Source organism: Chiloscyllium plagiosum, unplaced genomic scaffold, assembly GCF_037043375.1.
Source record: "Chiloscyllium plagiosum isolate Xiang-an unplaced genomic scaffold, Cpla_swu_hap1 HiC_scaffold_6, whole genome shotgun sequence".
NCBI classification, from domain to species: Eukaryota; Metazoa; Chordata; class Chondrichthyes; order Orectolobiformes; family Hemiscylliidae; genus Chiloscyllium; species Chiloscyllium plagiosum.
In genome coordinates, this window is record NW_028270144.1 from 80382593 (window position 1) to 80406834 (window position 24242).

Consider the following 24242-nt stretch of genomic DNA (forward strand, 5'->3'; position numbering starts at 1 on the left):
GCTGCTACAGTGGAAGCCAAGAAACTAATTAACTCAGACTGTGTCGCGAAAAGGATTATATAAATTGTTGCGCTGTGAATTTTACTTGATCAGGTGTTGCTAACTGCAAAAGAGGCTTAAGAGTGAGCTCGTATACGTGAATGATTAATTGTCAATTTATATATTAAGTTATTTGTATATAGTACTGTTAAGCTTATTGATACAATTGAGAAACAGAGTTAATATTTTGGGTATTGCTGTCTATGTACAATGGAGAACCCAGATTCTTGGGGAATTGAGCTATCCATCTGATACTTGATATGTGCCTGCACAAGAACATGGTCTGAGTCTTTGATCCCAGTTTTGTGAGACGTTTCAGGTGATCAAGAGGAAGGACTGTGGCCAAGCAACCATGATCCAAAATTGAATGTTCTAAATTGACCCACAATGCAAGAAATTGGCCTGACAGAAAATTAGCCCAGCAAATCAAATTAAACAGCAGCGAGCTACTATCTGCTACAGACAACAGCGGAAACCAAAGGCAAAGAGGTCATAAAGATTCAGGGAGATACAGTTACAACTAGCCCAAGGGTTGTGTGTTGGAAAAGTGCTGATTAGACTTTCTGGTACCTTGATTTCCAGCCATTGCCCAAGTATATGCACTTTTCGCCTCCCTGGCATGGCAACAGTAAAGGGTGTTGGCGTGACCCCTTTGGCTGCCTTGAACCCAACTCATGACCCCAGTAGCCAAAGGCCACAGAACATTCAGAAAGGGCTGGGACAAAGAGACACAAAAACACACTCCTGGAAGCCAGCCCCTCAGTGAAGACTTGCAGCAACCCAAGACCCTGGAAAGATCCACCCTGACCTGCAAGGCTCAGCTTATTGGAAGAAAGCCAGCCCTATGTTGAAGAGAAAGGAGATTCCAATGGCTCAACTCAAATATATGGATCATTGTGAGTAATATCCTTTCTTAGATAGATAGAGCTAGATAGAGAGTAAATATTGTGGAAATCGGGGAAATGTTCACATGGTGTTTCAATAAGGAGTATTTTCTTGATAAAATCATGTTGAAAGACAAACTGAATTCTCTGTCCCTTGGTCCACTTCACTGGGTAAAGTATTATTAGTGCATAAACTGGTTGAAGTGTACATAGAATGGACAACATCTGCAAACGATACCTCAACCAGGATCAAAGTTGATGAGTAGGAAATTATTACTGCTGACTGCAATCCCTGGGGACAAGTAGTTATGAAGAGCAGAAAAACACCGGATAAAAGCAATGACCAATCATGGAAAAGTGGGCCCAGCGGGAGGAATGTGCATAGCTAAAACTTGGATCAACTCTATTCATAAGGTTATACTGGACAAATGAATGGGGCTGAAGTTGATAATTCCCCAGTCTCTGATGGTCAGTATTCCAGAGTGTTGAAGGAGGTGGTGTTATGGACTAGGCCAGACCACTCAAAACATTCTTAAGCAGGCAGCCCAGGCCATAACTTTGCAATTTGTTTCAGTAAGTGTACAGTGAAAATTACCTGGAGTAAGTTAGTGAGGTTGACTACCAGGTTTTAAAACAGACAAACATTTATTCACAAGATTACACAACAAAATGCAAAGAACAGAATAAAGAACCCCTACAGAACTCAGTCTATCCAAACGTGACTTAATTACGCTGTTCTGATTATACACAACAGTCCCAATCAGCAAACCCCCTTAAAAAAATCAGTAAAAATGGACCAAATACTTACAGGTTGAAGTTCGAAGGACAGAAGCAGAGAGAGAGAGTTTCGCAGCCTTTTTCCACACAGCTGAACTCCCAATTAGTTCAGGCTGAGCTGTTCAGCTAGAGAGCTGACCGCTCCCCTTTCACTATAGAGTTCCCATGTAAAACATGACCACTTTGGCCTGAAATCTGATCTGTTTACATTTAAACAAAGGGCTCTCAACAACCTTTCTCATCTCTGTACTAAACTAGTCACCTCGGAGATGGGACAGTTTTATGACCCCTCTGAAGAAAATCAAGGGCACTATATCTTTGAGAAAAGGAACAGCGTTTAGAAAAAAGGGGATCAGCTTTGTGACACCTCCCCCTCCTTAAAAAAAATGAACCATTAATATCAAAATATGGCTTCATTTTTAAAACCCTACAAAAACAAACTGGTTAGTAGTCTAAAACACACATATACACTGTACTAATTATAAACATGCAAACATGCACAACCACATGCTGCGAATTCAGGCCGTGCCACACCCGCCACTGAACGCGCCTCTATCTCATTCGAGCCTCGATAACGCACCAGCAATCACGTTTTCGTGACCTGCCACATGCACAATTGTCAAATCGAATGACTGCAACAACAAGCTCAATCTGGCATTTTTGTCCTTAAATTTTTCGACAAATGTCAATGGGTTATGATCAGTGTATATGATTATCTCAGATGCATTGCTGGTAATGTAGATTAGATTACCTACAGTTTGGAAACGGGTCCTTTGGCCCAGCAAGTCCACACCGACCCTCCAAAGAGTAACCCATCAGACCCATTCCCCTACTCTATATTTACCCCTGACTTGGCAATTTAGTTTGGCCAATTCACCTGACCTGCGCATCTTTTGGATTGTGGGAGGAAACTCATGCAGACACAGGAAGAATGTGCACACTCCACATAGACAGTTGCCTGAGGTGGGAATCAAACCCAGGTCCCTAGTGCAGTGAGGCTGTAGTGCTAACCACTGAGTCACGGTGCTGCCCTTAACAGTCACTAATATAAACACTGAAATGTTGTAATGCCAACATCAAGCTTAAAGTCTCTTTCTTCACCATATTTCTGTTGATGAACGTTCAATGTCCTGGAAAAATACCCAATGGGTCTTGCCATCCCCTTGTCATCCTCCTGCAGGAGCACTACACCAACACCCACATCACTGGCATCGATAGCCACATTGAAAGGCTTTGTGTAATCCAGGGTGGCTAATGCTAGGGCAGTGGTTAACACAGTTTTTAGGCTTTTTGACAGTCTGCTGTCCACTGAAATTTCTTGCCCTTTTTTTAACAATTCGGTGAGTGGAGCAGCCACACTGCTAAAGTTCAGCATAAATCTTTGGTGAAATCCACTCAATCCCAGGAACCGTAGTATGCTTTTTTTGTCAACGGTGTGGGAACTTCCCCAATTTCTATAGTTTTAACATCTTGTGAGGCCATTTTATCCAATATCCAATAACATGGCCCAGGAAGGTGATTTGGGCTTTGGCAAATTCACTTTTAGCTAGCTTTCCCACCAAGCCTGCCTTCTGAAGTCAATTGAACAAGTTCAATAAATGCTGTTACTGTTCCTTCCTTGAGTGACTAAAAATCACCACGTCATCAATATACGCCACACAATTGGGTAACCTGGCAATGACCTTATTAGTCAGTCTCTGAAATATGGCTAGAGCATTTTTCATACCAAATGGCTTGACTTTGAACTGATATAATCCATCTGACGTCATGAAAGTCAAAATTCCCTTTGCTTTCTCTGACAGAAATACTAGAGTCATAGAATTCGGATCACTGGATTAAAAATCCAGAGTGCTAGCCAGCCTCTGAGCGAGTCTAACTTAGAAATGTAAGCTGCTTGACCCACTTTTTTGACACAGTCCTCCAACCATGGAACTGGACATGCATCAGTCTTTGTAATGGCATTGACTTTGCGATAGTTCACACATAACCATTGAGTACCATCTGGCTTAGGCACCATGACTATGGGTGAGCTCAAGTCACTGTAACTCACTTTGATTATGCCATCTTGGAGCACGCGCTCTATCTCTTTCTGAACCTGTGCCAACTTTAGAGGGTTATGCCGATAAGGATGTTGCTCAATTGGAACAACATCTCCTATCTCTACATCATGCATAATTAGGTTAGTACTTCCTAGTTTACTTCTGCATATCTCCCCATGTGATAGTAATAACTCTTTCAGATCATTTTGATTGTCTTGTGGAAGGTAACCCAATAGTTTATCCCAATTTTTGACAACTTCCTCATTGTCCAATTTGATTTAAGGAATGTCCAATTCAGAGTCCTCTGAACTTGGTTCTTCCTTCTGTGCTGTAGTCATTAACACCTTCTCCTCTGGCTTTCCTTCCCTATCAAAATACCTTTTAGGCATATTCACATGACATGCTCTGTGAGATTTCTTCCTATCTGAAGTCCTTATCAGGTAGTTCACCTCACTCAATTTCCTCTCAATTTGATAAGGTCCACTAAACCTAGCTTTTAAAGGCTCACTTGTTACTGGAAGGAATACCAATACCTTATCCCCAGTTGCAAAATTGTGAATTTGTGATTTCTTATCTGATCCCTGTTTCATTGTATGCTGTAATACTTTTAAATGCTGTCTAGCCAATTCTCAAGCTCTATTTTACCATTCTCTAATGAACACATAGTCCAAATGGGTGGTCTCTGAATTCTGACATTAATTTCTCCTTAATCAATTTTAATGGTCCTCTTACTCCGTCCCCAAAAATTAATTCAAATGGACTGAATTTGGTCGATTCATTTGGTGCATCCCTGATTGCAAAAAGTACAAACGGAACTCGCTTATCCCAATCAGCTGGATAATCCTGACCATAAGCCCCCAAAATGGTCTTTAATATTTGATGCAATCTCTCTACCACTCCCTTCAATTCTGGATGGTATGCAGCAGATTTGAATTGCTTTATTCCCAAGTTATCCATAATCTCCTTGAATAGTTTGGATGTGAAGTTCAATCCTTGATCTGAATGGATCTCTATTGGTAGTTCGTATCTGGTAAAAAGTTTGAGTAACTCTTCTATAACCCTTTTAACTGTGATGTTGCGTAATGGGATTGCTTCTGGAAATCTAGTTGAGACATTCATTATTGTTAATAAATACCTATTCCCACTTTTTGTTTGAGATAGGGGACCTACACAATCAGTCAAGACTCTTGTGAAAGGTTCCTCAAATGTTTGAATAGGTAGTAAAGGTGCAGGTTTTATAATTGCCTGGGATTTTCCAATTAGCTAACATGTTTGTCACGTCTGGCAAAATTCAACTACATCCTTGTGTAGTCCAGGCGAGTAAAAATGTTTTTGTATTTTCATCTGTATTTTCCTCATTTCTTAATGACCTCCAAGTGGTAGCTCATTGGCCACTCGCAATACCTCCTTTCTATACTCTACTGGCAAAACAATTTGATGAATCTCTGCCCATTTCTCTTCTGGTGTGATGGTCTCCATTTTCTCATTAAGACATCATTTGTTTAATAATTCACTCTTCTCACTATATGCCAAATGATATAACTGTTTTAAATTTTCATCTTTCTGTTGTAACTCGATTAGTTTAGCCGAACTCAAGATACTTGCATGTTTACCTATTTGCTGCTGCTCTGTCCCACTTATCAGTTCAAAAAAGTACCTGATAAAGCTATGTCAGCTTCCTTATCTGTGCCTTTTGATCCTGCTTCAACTTGTGCCTCTGTGATCTTGTGATCACACAATCTGGAAAAATTCCTGGATAAACGTCCATCATTTCTTCAGTTGCATGTATCTCCATTGGCTTTTCAACTAGAGTAGGCAGCACGCCTATCGGTGAATCAGCTATATCATTTGCAAGGACAAATTGTATTCCTGGAGCTGAGAGTTTGTCCAGTACTCCTACCACAAATTCTCCACTCTTCTCTGGACTCTTTAGCCTCAACTGAGCACTTTTTGTCTCACCATGAATTCCTGTTACCAGTACATTTTTGGCAATAGTCTCTCAGGAGTACATATCTCCTCATCCTTCAGCATTACAGACCGAGAGGATCCTGTGTCCCATAATATTGTAACCTTTTTACCTCTACTCCTGGCCTATGTGAATAAACTTTACCCTTGCATATATATATATTTTGAAGCAGATCTGGCACTTCTTCCTTAATCAACCTCTGATCATCTTGTACACTGTGAGGCAGTTGTCTAAACTTCTCTTTTGCTTTTTGTTACTAGTCCAACAAAACTCCCAGGCTTGTCCGGTTTTCCTACATCTGGCTTTCTTCTAGCCCACCAACACTGTGATTTTGTGTGGCCCACTTTATCACAATGAAAACACTGGAACTTTTTAACTTCTTAGTCCACCCTCAAGGGTTTCTTTTTTACCCTGTGGTAAGTTCTCCTTATGATCTTCACTGCGATCTACCTTTCCCTTTCCATGTGAGGATTTCTCTTTGCCCTATCCCTCATGGACTGGAATTGATTCAGGAAGCCAAACCAAGTTTTATGGACCAGCCACTTCAGCTGCTAACCTTGCTGTTTTAACTCTCTGCCCTTCCACATGAGTTTGCGCTGCTTCCTCATTAAGGTTACCTTCAGCCTTTATCTCCAGCCTTTTAAACTGACTTCCCTTCTTAAGTGTCAGTTTTTGAAGTTCAAAAGCTCTCTCTTTTTCCCTCTCTTCTGCTTTTAACTGTGGCTCAAACTATTTCATTTCTGCTGCCATTTCCTTATCTCTCACCTCTAACTCAAGCTGCTTCATTTGTGATTGAATTCTCGCCATCTCTATAGATTCTGTTGGTTTCTCCAGCTGCTGCTGCTGTAACTATCTCTCATAGAGTCATAGAGATGTACAGCATAGAAACAGACCCTTCGGTCCAACCCGTCCATGCTGACCAGATATCCCAACCCAATCTAGTCCCACCTGCCAGCACCCAGCCCATATCCCTCCAAACCCTTCCTATTCATATACCCATCCAAATACCTCTTAAATGTTACAATTATATCAGCCTCCACCACTTCCTCTGGCAGCTCATTCCATACACGTACCACCCTCTACGTGAAAACGTTGCCCCTTAGGTCTCTTTTATATCTTTCCCCTCTCACCCTAAACCTATGCCCTCTAGTTCTGGACTCCCTGACCCCAGGGAAAAGACTTCGTTTATTTATCCTTTCCTCACAGAAGCAGGCTGGTCTGCTAATTCCCGCAGCTTGGTCTTATTCACCTTTTGCAAAACTTCTAAAGTCACCGTATCCAATTCCAGAAATCATTTAGCGACTGAAAGAGCCATTACTATTCCCAAGCTTTGATTACCCAACCAAACCAACACCCGAAATAAAGACACGACATGCTGTTTAAAGTCCTGCAAAGAGCCCCAATCTGTTATGGACTCGGCCAGACCACTCAAAACATTCTTAAGCAGGCAGCCCAGACCATAACTTTGCAATTTGTTTTGGTCAGTGTACAGTGAAAATTACCCGGAGTAAGCTAGCTAGGTTGACTACCAGGTTTTAAAACAGACAAAAATGTATTCACAAAATTATACAATGAAACACAAAGAATAGAATAAAGAACCCCTACAGAACCCAGTCTATCCAAACGAGACTTAATTATGCTGTTCCGATTATACACAACAGTCCCAATAAGCAAACCCCCTTAAAAAAATCAGTAAAAATGGAACAAATACTTACAAGTTGAAGTTAGAAGGGCAGAAGGAGAGAGAGTTTCGCAGCCTGTTTCCACACAGCTGAACTCCTAATTAATTCAGGCTGAGCTGTTCAGCTCGAGAGCTGACCGCTCCCCTTTCACATCTAAAATATGACCACTTTGGCCTGAAATCTGATCTGTTTATATATAAACAAAGGGCTCTCAAAATCCATTTTCATCTCTATACCAAACTAGTCACCTCGGAGCCGGGAGGGTTGTATAACCCCTCTGCAAAAAAACCAAGGACACAATATCCTTGAGAAAAGGAACAGCTTTTATGCAAAAGCGACCAGCTTTGTGACAGTGGCTATAGAGATAGTTGATGCATTCCACAATTCTACAAATTCTGGAATGATTCTGGATGAGTTGGACTGAAGGGTCTGCTTCCATGATGTATGACTCTCACTCTATTTCTTTGGCTTGGAAAGTAGTAAATGTTTCCCTGCACTTTAAATGAGAAAGACAGAAATGAAGGAACGACAGACCTGTTGTCTTACGTAAGCAGTAGCAAAAATGCTGGAATGTTTATAGAGGATGTGATAGTTAGATACTTGATAATAATTATCTGATCACCATTGTCAGCATGTATTTGCAAATGGGAAATTATGTTTGATAAATTAGTTGTAGTTTTTGAAAAATTGCAAAACAAAATTTATATAAAAGAGCTGACAGATGTAGTATACTTAGATTTTCAGAAGACTTTTGGTAAAATCCTCCAAAGAAGGCTGGTTAGAAAAATTAAAGCACGTGGGATAGAAGATATTTTACTGGCAGGCATGATTGGCTAACAGAAAATGGAGAGTGGGAATAAAAGAGTCATTCTGATGTTGGCAGGCTAAGACTCATGGGGTACCACAATGTTCAGTACTTCAGCCCAGCTGTATAATTTTCAAATTGAATGGCTGCAATAGCAAGATCCATCTCAACAGTCTGGAATTTTTGTCCTTAAATTTCTCCAAAAACTTTAATGGGTTATGATCAGTATATATGATTGTCTTAGACACATTACTGGCAACCAAAATGTTGAAATGTTGTAACGCCAGCACCGAACTGAAAATCACCTCCTCAGTTGCCAAATATTTCTGTCGATGAACGATCAGTTTCCGGAGAAATATCCAATAGGTCTTTCTATCTTCTTGTCGTTATCTTGTAAGAGTACAGCATTGACACCCACATAATTTACATCGATAGCTACCTTGAATGGTTTTGCGTAATTAGGTGTCTCTAATACCGGGACAGTGGTTAACACAGCTTTCAGACTGTCAAATGCCTTCTGACAGTCTGCCGTCCACTGGAACTTCCTGCTTTTCTTCAGTTATTCAGTAAATGGAGCCGCCACACTGCTAAAATTTGGTACAAATTTCTGATAAAACCCATGCAATCCCAGGAATCATAGTTATGCTCTCTTCATTAATGGTATGGGAAACTGCCCAATAGTCTTTGTTTTCACATTCCGTGGGGCCACCTGTCCATGTCCGATCATATGGCCTAGGATTGAGACTTGGGCTTTGTTGAATTCATTCTTAGTCAGGTTTATCACCAAGCCTACCTCGCAAAGTCAATGGAATAATTCTGATACATGCTGCAAATGTTCCTTCCATGTGTGACTAAAAATCACCAGGTCGTCGATGTATACTACACAATTGGATAATGCAGAAATGGCTTTATTTGTTAGAATTTGAAATGTGGCTGGCACATTTGTCGTACCAAATGGCACAACGTTAAATTGATACAGTCAATTCAGTGTTACGAAAGCCGAAATTGTCTTTTCTCATTCGGTTAAAGGTACCTGCCTGTATCTTCTAAGTAAGTCCAACTTGGAAATACACGTTGCTTGTCCCACCTATACAATACAGTCTTTCAAACGTGGAATTGGATATGAATCAGACTTTGTAACTGCATTGACTTTGCAGTAGTCCACACAAGACCATTGTGTGTCATCTGGTTTTGGCACCATTACAGTGGGTGAGCTGCAGTCACTGCAACTCACTTTAATTATATTGTCTTAGAGCAGGCATTCAATCTCTTTTTTTATCTCAATCATCTGGATAGTCTTGACTATAAGCCCATAGCGTGGTCTTTAGCAACTGATGCCACCTTTCTAGCGCTCCCTGTGATTCTGGATGGTGTGCAGTGGATTTGAATTGCTTTATTCCTAAGCTGTTTATAACTTCTTTGAATAATTTTGATGTAAAATTTGACTCTTGATCTGATTGTATCTCTGTAGGTAGTCCATATCTAGTGAAAGATTTGAGTTACTATTGTACAATCCTGGAACTCTGAACACATCCATTATTTTTAACAAATACTGATTCCCACTTCCCGTTTTAGGTAGGGGTCCTACACAATCAATTAAGACTCTTGTAAATGGTTCCTCAAATGTAGGACTGGATATTGAAGGTGCGGGCTTTACTACTGCCTGTGGTTTTCCAGTTACCTGACATGTATGACATGTCTGGCAAAATTCTACATCCTTGTGCAGTCCAGGCCAGTAAAAATGTTTTTGTGTTTTAGCTTTAGTTTCTCGTACCTCTAAATGACTTTCTACCAGTAGTTCGTGCCCAACTCACAACACCTCCCTTCTATAAACCAGTGGTAATACGACTTGATGACTTTCTGCCCATTTTTCATTTGCCTGAATATGGAATGGTCTCCATTTCCTCATTAAGACCTCATTTTTAAGATAGTAGCACTCAGGGATACACTCAGATTCTTCTTTCATGTACACTTGTTGATACAATTGCTTTAGTTTTTCATCTTTCTGCTGTAACTCAATTAATTTCTCTCAGCTAAAGACATCCACTTTGTCCTCCACCTGCACCTGTTGTTTTAACCATTTGATCAAACATGGTCTCTGATAATTCTACTTCAACTTCCTTATCTGTATTCTTTAATTTCTCCTCCTGTTTCAACTGGTGGCTTCTTGACCTTGTTACCACACAGTCAGGAAAAATCTCAGGATATGCTTCCTTTAATATCTCAGTTGTCTGATTTTCCATTGGCTTTTCAACTATGGTAGGCAGCACTCCTACCTGTCACCCAGCTATATCGTTAGCAAGAACAAATTGTATTTGTGGAGCCGAGAGTTTTTCCAGTTCTCCTACCACCACTTCTCCACTTTTCACTGGACGCACTAACCTCACTCTACATAATTGAGCACTTCGTATCATACCATGATTTTCATATACTAGCAGTTTTTCTGGCAGTAGACCTTCTGAATTACATATTTCCACATCTCTCAACGTCAAAGATTGACATGATCCCATATCTCTTAATACTGTAAACTCTTTACCTGGCCTCTGTGAGTAAACCTTACCTTCGCAAGTAAATGGTTTAAGATCTTGCACTTCCTCCTTAACCAACTCTGACCAGGTTGTACATTCTGGCTTCCATTATGATTTTCTTTACCACTTCAAGAAAATTCACTGGCTTATCCTGTTTTCCTACACCTATTTTCCCAGTGCTTTTTAAATCACCAACATTGATTTCATGTGGCCTACTTTATTGCAGAGCTTTTTAACTTCCCTTTACCCCGAGATCTACATTTCCCTTACCACATGAGGATTTCTTTTCACAAATTTCTATCCCTCATGGATTGTAATTGATGTTGGAAGCCAAACTTTAGTTTATGAACCAACTCATAATTATCAGCTGCTAACCTTGCCATTTTAACTCTTTACTTTTCCACGAGTTCTCACTACTCAGAAAATGAATTTTTGCACTCCTCCAAAATAATTGTCTCTCTAACAGCGTCATTGATTGGTCTATTTTTAATGCTTATATCCATCTACCAAAATTACTTTGTTGATCCTTTCAAACTCAATATATGTTTGACCAGGGTCCTACCTTAGATTCCTGAAACATTGCCCATAGGCTTCTGGCACAAGCTCATATGCACGTAAGATAGCTTTCTTCACCTCCTCGTATTCGCCAGATACCTCCTCCTGATAGTGATGCAAATACCTCACTAGCTTCACCTTCCAGCTTTGTTTGGATCAACAAAACCCACGTGGTTACTGACCACTTCATCTGTTTAGCCACCTTCTCAAATGAGATGAAAAAGGCTTCTACATGTTTCACATCAAATTTAGGCAATGCTTGGATATATTTAAACAGATCCTCACCAGGCCTTTGCCTATGATTGTTTTGCTCATCCTCACTTTCTTCCTCATTAAGCCTGCCTTATACCTTCACCTCCATCCTATTAAGCCAACTTTCCTGTCGACGTTCTAATTTATGAAGTTCAAATTTTCTCTCTCTCTCCCTTTCCTGTCTCTCTTTCTCCTTTTCTTCTCGAGGGCCTTCCTCTTCTTTTTGTTCTGCTAAAGCGATTCTGTCCCTTTTGTTATGATTGGATGATTTTTTTTTCTCTTTTCTGCTTTTAATTGCATTTCACATTGTTTCATTTCTTTTTCTCTTTATTTTTCCTTTTGCCTCAAACCCAAGCTGCTTCATTGAATTTTAGCCATTTCCAAAAATTCTAATGGCCCTTACAGCAAGTTTAAATGCCAAGCTATTGTAATTATTTCTCCTTTTCTCACGGATGAAGTTACCTCTGTAACTCCAGCTTATCTGCCAATAACAGTAGCTTTGCCTTGTTCACCTTTTGTAAAGCCCCTAAAGTCACTTCTTCCACCCCCAGAAAACTCTTAGTGTAAGAGACATTACCCTTCCAAGCACTGTTTAAACCATCCGAATTTAGCACTGAACAAAAGACACTAACACCTGCTACTCGCCACTTTGAGTCCAGCAACCCTAAGCCCAAATTGGAACTACCAAGCCAATCCTGGATGAGCCCCCTATCTGTTATGGGCCAGCCCAGACACCCTCAAAATATGTCAAGAATGTAGCCTAACTCTAACTCTTTCTTATTTTAAAGGTAAATGTGAAGTGGGTGTTCCAGGTGTGATGCAGCTGGTCAAACCACTCAGCTTTAAGCAAAACAAAATTTAATTAAACTCTACAGTTGAAACACGAACAATATTAATTGGAACCTACTTAGTTCAAATAGTTTGGATGGAGCAGTTTTTTGTCAGGTATGTCCAGGAAGGGTTCCTGATGACACAATATGTAGATAGGCTGACTAGAGAGGAGGCCATATTGGATTTGGTGCTTGGCAACAAACCAGGCCAGACGTCAGATCTCTTGATGGAAGAGCATTTTGGTGACAGTGATTGCAATACCCTGACCTTTACACATGGAGAGGGATAGGAGCACACAGTATGGGTATGGATTTAATTGGGGGAGGAGGAATTACAATGTTATTAGGCAGGAACTGGGGCCCCTAAATAGGGACAGATGTTCTCAGTGGAATGCAAGACAGAAATGTGGAGGTTGTTTAGGAGACATTTGCTGATGGTGCTGAATAGGTTTGTCCCACTGAGGCAAGGAAAGCATGGGTGACAAGGGATGTGGAACACCGTGTCAAGATGAAGAAGGAAGCTTACTTAAGGTTGAGGAGGCAAGGATCAGACAAGGCTTTAGAGGGTTACAAGGAACTGAAGAGTGGACTTGGGAGAAGCTCAAATGGGGCATGGAAAAGCTTTAGCAGATAGGATTAAGGAAAACCCTAAGGTGTTTACACTTGCGTGAGGAACATGAGAATGGCTAGAGTTAGGGTAGGGCTGATCAGGGATAGTGGAGGGAACATACGCCAGGTGTTTGAAGAAGTAGGGGAAGTCCTTAATGAATACTTTGCTTCAGCATTCACTACTGAGAGGGAACTTGATGTTCCTGAGGATTGCGTGAAACAGACTGATATGCTAGAAGAGATTGATGTTCGGAAGGAGGATGTGCTGAAAATTTTGAAAAACATAAGGACAGATAAATCCCCTGGGCCAGATGGGAAAAACCTTAGGTTACTACAGAAAGCGAGGGAAAAGATTGCTGTACCTTTGGCAATGATTTTTGCGTCCTCACTGTCCACTGGAGTAGTGCCAGATGATTGGAGGGTGGCAAATGTTATTCCCTTCTTCAAGAAAGGGAATATGCATAATTTTGGGAATTACAGACAATCAGTCTTACATTAGTGATTGGCAAAGTGTTGGACAGGATTCTGAGAGACAACATTTATGATTATTTGGAAAGCCATAATTTGATTAGAGATAGTCAGCATGGCTTTGTTAGGGACAGGTCATGCCCCATAAACCTTATTGAATTATTTGAGGATGTGACAAAACACGTTGATGAAGGTAGAGCAGTGGATGTGGTGTACTTGGATTTTAGCAAGGTGTTTGATAAGGTTCCTCATGGCAGGCCCATTCAGAAAGTAAGGAGGCATGGGATGCAGGTAAAACTGTCTGTCTGGAGACAGAATTGGCTGGCCCATAGAAAACAGCGGGTGATAGTAGACGGAAAGCATTCAGCCTGGAGCTCGGTGTCCAGTGGTGTTCCGCAGGGATCTGTTCTGGGACCTCTGCTGTTTGTGATTTTTACACATGACTTGGATGAGGAAATGGAAGCATGGGTTAGTAAGTTTGCCAATGATACAAAGGTTTTTGGAGTTGTGGATAGTTTTGAGGGCTGTTGTAGGTTGCAATGGGACATTGATAGGAACTAGGCTGTTAAGTGGCAGATGGAGTTCAACCTGGACAAGTGTGGTCATTCACTTTGGAAGGTCCAATTTGAGTGCAGAACAGGGTAAAGGCAGGATTCTTGGCAGTGTGGAGTAACAGAGAGATCTTGGGTCCATGTCTATAGATCCCTCAAAGTTGCCACCCAAGTTGATAGGGTTGTTAAGAAGGCGTAGGATGTGTTGACTTTCATTAGCAGAGGGTTTGAGTTTAAGAGCCACAAGGTTGTGATGCAGCTCTATAGAACCCTAGTTAGACCATACTTGGAATATTGTGTTCAGTTCTGGTTGCCTCATTATAGGAAAGATATGGAGAGGGTGCAGAGGAGATTTACCAGGATGCTGCCTGGACTGGAGGGCATATCTGATGAAGAAAGGTTGAGGGAGCTAAGGTTTTTATCATTGGAGCAAAGAACGATGAGAGGTGACTTGAGAGAGTTACAAATCACACAACGGCAGATTATAGTCCAACAGGTTTAATTGGAAGCACTAGCTTTCAGAGGGCCGCTCCTTCATGAGGTGGTTGTCTCTGAAAGTAGTGCTTCCAATTAAACCTGGTGTTGTGTGATTTGTAAATTTGTACACCCCAGTCCAACACCGGCATTTCCAAATCATGACTTGAGAGAGGTGTACAGATGTTGAGAGGCATTGATAGAGTGGATAGCCAGAGACTTATTCTCATGGCAGAAATGTCTATCACAAGGGGGCATAATTTTAAGGTGATTTGGAGAAAGGTTTAGGGAACATGACATAGGTAGATTCTTTACACAGTGGAATGCACTGCTGGCAGTGGTAGTGGAGTTGGATAATTAGGGACATTTAAGTGACTCTTGGATAGGCACATGGAAGATAGTACAATGAAGGGTATGTTGGTTAGTCTGATCTTAGAGTAGTATAAAAGGGCTGGCTCAATATCGAGGGCCAAAGGCCCTGTACTGTGTTGTACTGTGCTATGTTCTATGTTCGAAAAGAAAACAGAATTTAGAATAACCTAGTTATCAAGTTGGTTGAGTTTTCAAACGGTTAAATAGCTGTTTCAGTTCCCGCAACATCCCCTAAACATACCCCTTGGCAAAAGGTAAATTCAAACATCAGTTCTTACAGGCAGGAGAGATTTCAGAGAGTGAAGCCAGTCAAGAATCAACTGCTGAAGCTTGGAACCTTTCTCTGGACTGCAGCCGCTTCTCACTGTTACAACTAAAAGAAACTAGAAAAAACCTGAACGGGGAGAACTGACAACTCCCCCTGCCATTGTTAAACTAGGCTCTTGCCCAGACATTTCACCAACTTTGCCTTTATGACAAAAGAACCTTTTTAAAGTGACAGCATCATCACACCATACCTTCTATGTTCACATCCAAATCATTTTTATAAATGACAGAAAGCAGTGGGCCAGCACCAATCCCTGTGGCACACTGTTGATTACAGGCTTCCAGTCTGATAAGCAACCCTCTGTCTCTTACCTTTGAGCCAGTTCTGTAGCCACATGGCTAGTTCTTCCTGTATTCCGCGTGATCTAACCTTACTAACCAGTCTACCATGAGGAATCTTGTTGAATGCCTTACTGAAGTCCATATAGATCACATCTACCACTCTACCCTCAGCATTGTCCTTTCTTACTTCTTCGCTCGTGAGACATGATTTCCCACTCACAAAGGCCATGTTGACTATCTCTAATCAGTCCTTTCCTTTCCAAGTACATGTAATTCCTGTCCCTCAGGATTGCCTCCAACAATTTGCCCACCACCAATTTCAGGCTCACTGGTCTCTTATTCCCTGGCTTTTTCTTACTATCTTTCTTAAACAATGGCAGCACGTTACCCAACCTCCAGTGCTCCAGCACCTCACCTGAATGATACAAATATCTCAGCAAGGGACCCAGCAATTTCTTCCCTAGTTTCCCACATAGGGTACACCTGAACATGTCCCAGTGATTTATCCACATTTATGCATTTAAAGATGTCCAGCACTACTTCCTCTGTAATATGGACTTTTTTCAAGATGTCGCCAATTATTTCCCCACATTCTCTGTCTTCCATATCCTTCTCCACAGTAAATACTGATACAAAATGCTCCTTTAGTATCTCCCCCATAGGTGGTCTTGCTACTCTTTAAGGGGTCATATTCTCTACCTAGTTACACTGTTGTCCTTAGTGTTTGCAGAATCCCTTTGGATTCTCCTTAACCCTATTTGCCAAAGCTATGGTTGGAGTAACTGGAGGGAGAAGAAAGAGACAACATATCTTGAAAATGAATTAACTCCTATCAGATTCTTTTCAAATTCATTATTAAACACTTGCCAGAATTTATAGTATAATGTCAAATGTTTAGAATCTCAAAGTTTGTTGAAATTACATCTATGAATTTCTGTCAGGGAGTATTTATTGCAAGTTTAAAATTTGTTACCACTGTAGGGATCAGGAAATTCCATAAGATGGCACTCTGAGCTGGAAATATACATAGCCAAAGCTTTGTCAGATGCATATTGTGGTATTCTGCACGTTTAATTTGTGAACTCCTTTGATATTCTTAGAGCTGTGAATATTATTAAACCTTTTACAATTGAATATACAATGTTGAAGAAAATGAAAGCAAACCAGCTGAGAAATTACTTTTGACACTTCCTCGATTTGACAGCAAACCAATACAGATTAGCAATCATCAATGTAAATAGCAGACTTAAGTGAGCAGCCACTGTGTAAGAGTCGGATTGGTGGTAGTCACCAAAAAAAACACCATTCAGTGGTCATTTCACATAAGCACAAGATATGTGTTCTTGTGCAGAGGTATAATGCAAGCTGCCATGTTTTTTCATTATGAATAGTCAAGTCCTTGAATTTAAGGGCTACCTTCAAAGGATGTAACTGATGAGTACTATCGGGAGACCGTCCCAGGAAAAGTACAACGCAAGCTATATGAACATAGGAGTGGTCATTGAACAAGCCATTGGGAAGCTGAAGATGTAACTCAGGTGAATGAATTAATCTAGAGACACCTTCCGGTATGTGCCAGCAAGCTGCATTTAGCACAGAATGATTGTGGCATGCTGCACTGCACAAAACAGCACAGAACTTAACCACTGATAAAAGGAGACATGACATTGCAGCTTTCATCTTGCACTTATGAGAAACAGGATGCGACAAACAGAGTTGAAAAAGGGACACCATTTTATACAACATGAGAAGAAGGTGCTGATTTTGTAGTACATTAGAACACCTCCAGGCTACTCCCATGGACACCTGGTCAGGAGGTACCATATGAAACCTTTACTAAGGGGACAAGGTAAGAGATGTAACAGCGCCTTGACCAGTGTTCCATTTCCACATTCTGTTTTTCTACGTCCCTTTCATAAGCCATAAGGCCTTCCATTCCAGCTCAGTGCTGTAGAGGCTTTGCTGCACTTCAGGGTGGTATTGAACAGTCAAGTTGAAGCTTTCCTACATTCTACTCAAACTGACAGATAAAATATTCAGACCATTAATTAGATGCCTAATACATTGGATGCCCCATGCAGGTCCCCACTTATTCATGGAAGTTGTCATCAGTACAAATGCCTGAGACATTAAGGAGCTAGTGTTGGAATCAGACTGTTTGAAGGCTTCTTTGGAGAGAACTTCATATATTTTCTGGAATTCCTCTTCTTAATAGTGACCCCATTCCCACAACTAGCTCAGCACCTGCTAAGAAGAGCTTAGCTTATCCTATGCACTCTGATCAGGACTCTCTACTTCTGTCCCTGCCTTCAACACCTGCTGCTGCTGCTGGACACTTCTTCATGTCAACAAAAATGAGCAACATTACACGTGAGTTTGATTTTTAGAAATTACATTGAGTTGACCACTTTGATAAATGTTGGCCCAAAAAGATCCTGTAATCAGTCAATGAACGGTGCCAGCTGGATTTGCACTACCAAAACTGGTTGATAGTGGGTGTCACATAAATTCTATGGTGATACCTTTTCAGATTGTAACCTCATGTGAGGAATCTGTACCCTTTTCCTGCACTAAATCCTGAAGAATGGAACATTTGGTCAATATTGGAAAGGAAGCCTACTGCTGACTAATGCCTACCTTGCTCCCTCAACAGTTGAAATAATAGTTCTCTATTTTGAACACCACTTAGAAGCAGCACCAAGAGTAACAAGGACACAGAATATATTCTAAGTGAGGGCAGCTCAATGTCTGTCACCAAGAATAGCTCAGCACTGGCTGAATTGGCCAAGACCTGCCAAATATATCTACAGGTAGAGAGAGATCCTTGCCTTGGGAAAAGCCATTTGCTCTCATTGTCACCAGACTACCCATTCACATGTATCTGTCCATGATAATGTTGGGACAGAATTAACCACTCAATCCCTGTGGAGAGAAAGTCCCATCTTTATCCTGAGCACAACTTCTGTTGTGGTTTGTGGCACATCCACTGTGTTAAATAGGAATCTGCACGCTTTTGTTACAATTTACCTTCTAGTAGCTATTCATTTTGTCAAGGATAAATGCTGTCTGATGTCAGCCTTAAATACTACCTAGCGGGAGCACTCATTAACCTCAGTTGCCCACTCCACACCAGATTTGCAGGCCACTTTCAATCTCTTATCTTTCTACATACAAGAAACGCAGCTTGTAAATGACTTGCCAAAACAAAACTCATTTCACAATTTAGATCTGATGACTAATAAAAAATAATCTTTCTTATTTTTTGGAGAGACTTCTCATATCTTGACTGCCACCTGTTTAAGTTTTAATTTTAATGCGAATTACCCATCTAACAATGCAATCATTGTTTATTGCTGCTAATAAACATGTTGGGTACTGAGTGTTATAAGTGTGTCTAGCTTTTTCAGGTTTTAATTATTGGAGTTTTTAAAAACAATTTTTTTAACATTCTCCTTTCTCCTCAAGCCAATCTTCTCTTTCCATACCTAATTCCAATGTCAAATGCCATTCACACTTAGCCTTCCTTGTTCAGATAGTTCTATTTGTTTCACACTCCTTCAATCTGATTGGTTAAGGAGACGTGCAGTTGATAGCCTTGTTCACTGAATTCTGAAATGTCCTATAGAGGGTACTACGCAATCTATAAAACAAACTTCTCACAACTTGACAATAAAAAGTATCATGGACGTGAATCTGGAAATTGAGCAAATCCAGCTGGCGCCATTCATTGACTGATTACAGGATTTTTTGGGGCCAACATTTATCAAAGTAATTTCTAAAAATCAAACTCACATGTAATGTTGATATCTCACGTTTTTGTTGACATCTTAAATCCCAGACATGTACTTTCTATTTATAGTATTTTCTAACAAGTATTTGAAAGGTCACATGTTCTTGTTATCTATTAAATTCAGAATATTTAGTATATGTTTTAAACCAGCTGCTCAAACAGGCAAATGTGAAATCAGCGCTCTGAATTTTTCACTTAATACTTTTATAAATAAATGGTGATAAATCAAGCCTTCAGCATACCACCTCCACAGTGGTAACTATTACAGGTTTTTCTGAAATCTCCAAGTGGTTGGAATTGAACAATTAGACCAGTATACTGCAAATGTCCTTCTGTAAACACTGATAAAGTCTTATTATATATTATGCTTCACTTCTTCTGCAGCTGTAAACACATTGGTGCTCTGTCCAAATAATGACCTTGTTAGTGAGGTATACCATGTTCAGTCATCAGCAATCTGCTGTGACTTGTTGATTGCTTTTCACTCACTTTTCAAATGAATGATAAACTGTGGTTCTCCTAAATTGAGCAGAGTACTCTATATGTAGGAGTGTGATTTTTTTTTTTAGTCATTCCCTTTCCATTCTATGTTTTTTGACTTCATTATATTTTTTGTAACACTTGCCTTTTCTAAAATAAAACACATTATTTTAACTGATTTTTGTTTTTCCATATATCCTATTCTCTTGAGTGTTTAGGCTACATCAGCTAAATGCATAGATTTAGAGTTTTGCTTAGTTAATTGTGATAATTGTAGAAGTACTGTAATTGCCCATCACAACACGATTCCACAGAACATTGACATTAAAATTAATGATTTTTTTCTACAAATTTTAATTGTAGTTTGTGTAATTTCTTAACAATTCTCTGGAAACATTTTTTTGTTTCACTTAGCTTTGTGTTGCATGTAGCATTATGAGTCTTATTTAATTTTGTTCTTCTAAGTTGTTAAGGCAGCTATGCCATTTGAAGAAAAGATAAAACCCAATTCATTGAGTATATTTTCAGAGTAATAATCACAGAAAAAAAACAGCAAGTCTGAGGATTCAGAGCATTTTAGAATTCAGCAAAAAAAATGTTTGAGGAAGAGGTAGAAAATAGAGTATCAAAGTAAAACTGCAGGAAACATAAAGGTAACTGTCAAAGCTACTGTACATATGTGAAGAGAAAAAGATTAGTAAAGACCCCATACAGTCAAATTTTAATGAGAAACAAAGAAATTGCAGAGGAATTGAACATATACTTTGGTTCTGTCTTCACAAAAATATACACAAATAATATCCCAGAAGTGTTAGAGAACCAAGGGTCGAGTGAATGGTAGAATTGAAAGAATCAGTAGTAGTAAAAAAGAAAGATGCTGGGAAAATTAATAGGGTTAAAGAGTGACAAATCCGCAGGGCCAGATAATCAGCATTCCGGAGTACTAAACAAAATGGCCCTAGAAATATTGGAAGCATTGGTGGTCATCTTCCAAAATTCTATAGACTCTGGAGTAGTTTCTACAGATTGGTGATGGCAAATATAACCCACTATTTAAAAGAGAAGGAGAGATTTAAAAAAAAACAAATAATTATGGACCATTACAGACCAGTTAGCCTAACATCAAAGGCTATAGTGCTCTAAAAGGTGTAATAACAGAATATTTAGAAAGCATTAGTGGGATTGGACAAAGCCACCATAGCTAAATGAAAGGCAAATCATAATTAACAAGTCTACTGGAGATTTTTTTATAATGTGATTACTAGAATAGATATGAGAACCTGTAGATATTGTTATTTTAGATTTTCAGAAAACTTTGATAATGTCCCTCATAAAAGGTTAGTGGGCAAAGTTAAATCACATGTGATAGAGAGTAATATATTGGCATGGATTCAGAATTAATTGACAAACAGAAAAGCGAGTCAGAATAAATTGATCTACTTCTGAGTGGCAGGCAGTGACCGTTAGGGTACCAGAAAGATCAGTGCTTTGCTCCCGGCTATTGGCCAATAACCTTTGTCTGTAGTGTAGTTATCTATGACTCTTAACAGTGCCCTGAATAGCTGAAGTATAACCTCCGCACTTTTGTTTTAAATTCCTCTTGCAATAAATAATAACATGTTAAGCTATTCATATGAATTGTAAATCGTATCTAAGCATGTAAGTAAAATGTTCACTGTGCTGTGATAGATTTTGCCTTTCTGAAGTATATTACTGAGACCTTGAAGAAAGGGTATCTTGGCATACTCTTGATCAATAATTGGCTGGTACAAAAATATTAGGTAAAAACAAGGACTGCAGATGCTGGAAACCAGATTCTAGATTAGAGTGGTGCTGGAAAAGCACAGCAGTTGAGGCAGCATCCGAGGAGCAGGAAAAGGGCTTTTGCCCGAAACATCGATTTTCCTGCTCCTCGGATGCTGCCTGAACCGCTGTGCTTTTCCAGCACCACTCTAATCTAGAATCTGGTACAAAAATATTACCATTCCAGTGCTCACTGATTTCATCGTTCATTTTGTTGAGCTTGAATGTACCACAAATGCAAACAAAAACACAATGATAAATTACAAAAAAGACACTGTAGAAAAACAATATGGGCATTCTGAAATCCTTTTTTTTTTCTGTATGTATGTGTTCAATGACAATATTGTATCTTTAAATGTACCAATTTTGCCTAATCATTTGGAGCTTTTACAGCTGAGATTTTCTTTATATTTCATTCATCCGTATTTATCCATTAGTAACGTAACTGAATGTTCTTTTCTCAACATCTCTGATAGGTAGTAGCTCTGTTGCAGAGTTTTTCCGCATTATGAACAGACAATTCACAGATTATGAATGGAAAACAATCAAGATGGCAGGTGATGAGTGGGCGCAACTGGATATGTTTTATAGGCACTGGGTACGTTATATTTGAGCATCGATGTTTTAGCCAGCTTCAATATATAAACTAAAATGCAAATATAAAGTTAAAAGGAATAAGAGTACAAATCATACATTCAGCCCATTGAGACAGCTCTGCTATTCAATAAGGTCATGGCTATAGCCTTAAAGCCACTTCCATCCATGTTCCCCATAATACTCATCACTCAAAACTATGTTGAAATCAGCTTTGAACATATTCAATGACCTTGTGCATAAGCAAATTTCAAATATTCTGATGGAAGAAATTCCTGGTCATGGGAGACACCTTGTTTTAAACTCTTATGCCGAGTTGTACATGCCACCCTAAGAGAAAACATACTCTCAGCATCTATCCTGTGAAGCAGAAACATATGTTTTAATATGAACAGCTCTTACTTTCCCATGCAAGGACATTCTCCCCTAAGATGGGAGCCCAAAACTGTACAGAGTACTGCAAATGTCGTCTTACCAATGTCTTGCTCAGTTCAAATAAGACTTCCCTACTTTTCTAATTTATCCGCCTTGCAAAAAAAGGTCAACATGCTATGAGTCATTCTAATTACTTACTGTACCTGCATGCCACTAGTTTGTGATTTACATAAAAAGATACTTAGTTCCCTTTGTATCTCTCTCAATTTTGATATTATTATGCTTTTTGATCTGACCTTGCCAAAGTGGACAACATAGAGAGTAGACAATGAAGCCCCTTGCACTGCTCATCCTTTTGATATGATCATGGCTGATTGCATCTCAACCTCAACTCTACTTTCCTGCCCATTTTCCATAACCCTTCAAGCCATTGTTAATTAAAAATCCAGAAATTTACTCAATATCCCAGCATCCATTACACTCTGGGATGGTGAGTTCCACAGGTTCACAACCTTTTGAGAGAAGTAATTTCTCCTTGCTTATCTTGAACTATGGCCTCTCATTCTAGATTGCCCCATATGGAAATACTCCTTTCTATATCTACATTGTCAATTCCCTTTAGCATCTTATATACCTCAATTAGATCTCCTTTCATTCTTCTAAACTCTGAATCTCTTTTCATCTCTCTCCCTCATCCCAGGAGTCCATCTAGTGAACCTAACTGAACTGCCTCTAATACAACTGCATCCTTCCTCAAATAAGGAGACCAGTTTGTGCGCAGTACTCCTGGTGCAGTTTCACTAATGCTTTGTACAGTTGCAGCAATGCTTCCCTACTTTTTTACTCTATTCCTTTAGCAATAAATGCTGAAATTCCATTTGCCTTCAGTATTACCTGCTGTACCTGCACTCTAATTATCTGCAATTCCTGTGCAAGGACACTCAGATCCCTCTGTGCCGAAGCACTCTAATGTTTCTGTCCATTTAGATAATGAGTTGCCTTTCTATTCCTCTGACCAAAATTGATAACCTCACACTGATCCACATTAAACTTCATTAGCCAGATTTTGGCCCATCCACCTAACCTGTCCATATCTATTTGTAAATTTCTTATTTTCTGATTGCGACTTACCTTTCCACCTATTTTAGTGTCATTCTTAAATTTGGCTATTGCATTTTCTTTCCCTGCACTTAAGTTATTAATGTTGATGGTAAATAGTTGGGTTCAAGCACCTGTGGCAACCCATTAGTTACATCTTGAGAACCAGGGGGAGAAAAAAACATTTATCCTGATTCTTTCCTTTATGTTGATTAACCAATCCTCTATCCAAGTTAATAAATTACCCCTAATCCCATGCGGTCTTACCTTGTAGAATAACCTTTTGTGCAAAAGTCCAGACATACTACAGCTGCAGGATCGCCATCATTCGTATTGCTTCTTACATTTTCGAAGAACTCTATCAAATTAATCAAACATGATTTAACCTTCATAAAACCATGCTGACTAATGGATTATAATTTGACTTTCTAAATGTTCTGTTATTCCTTCCTTCATAATAGATTCCAGCAATTTCCCAATTACACATGTTAAACTAACTAGTCTGGTTTATCCTACTTCTAGCCTCCATCTCTTTTTGAACAGGTGTGTTAATTTGGCATTTTTCTCGTCCATTGCTGCCTTCCCTGCATCCAGGGAATTTTAGAATATTAGAACCAATGGATCCACTGTCTTTTGCTGTGACTTCCTTTATGACCCAGGAT

The 24242-nt window shown here is 39.6% G+C and overlaps 1 protein-coding gene and 1 long non-coding RNA gene across 3 annotated transcripts in view; both read left to right on the forward strand.

The window, feature by feature from the left end:
* Positions 1-24242, forward strand: part of aasdhppt (aminoadipate-semialdehyde dehydrogenase-phosphopantetheinyl transferase) — a 79424-nt gene that overhangs the window by 19106 nt on the left and 36076 nt on the right. For both annotated transcript variants that reach the window (XM_043691826.2, XM_043691827.2), the window contains exon 3: positions 21990-22111. In XM_043691826.2, the coding sequence (XP_043547761.2) occupies positions 21990-22111 (122 nt within the window). The remainder of the gene's footprint in view (positions 1-21989; positions 22112-24242) is intronic.
* Positions 688-17765, forward strand: LOC148149792 (uncharacterized). Its single transcript, XR_015757440.1, has 3 exons — positions 688-935; positions 16865-16978; positions 17135-17765. It is a non-coding gene; the product is annotated as an uncharacterized LOC148149792 (long non-coding RNA).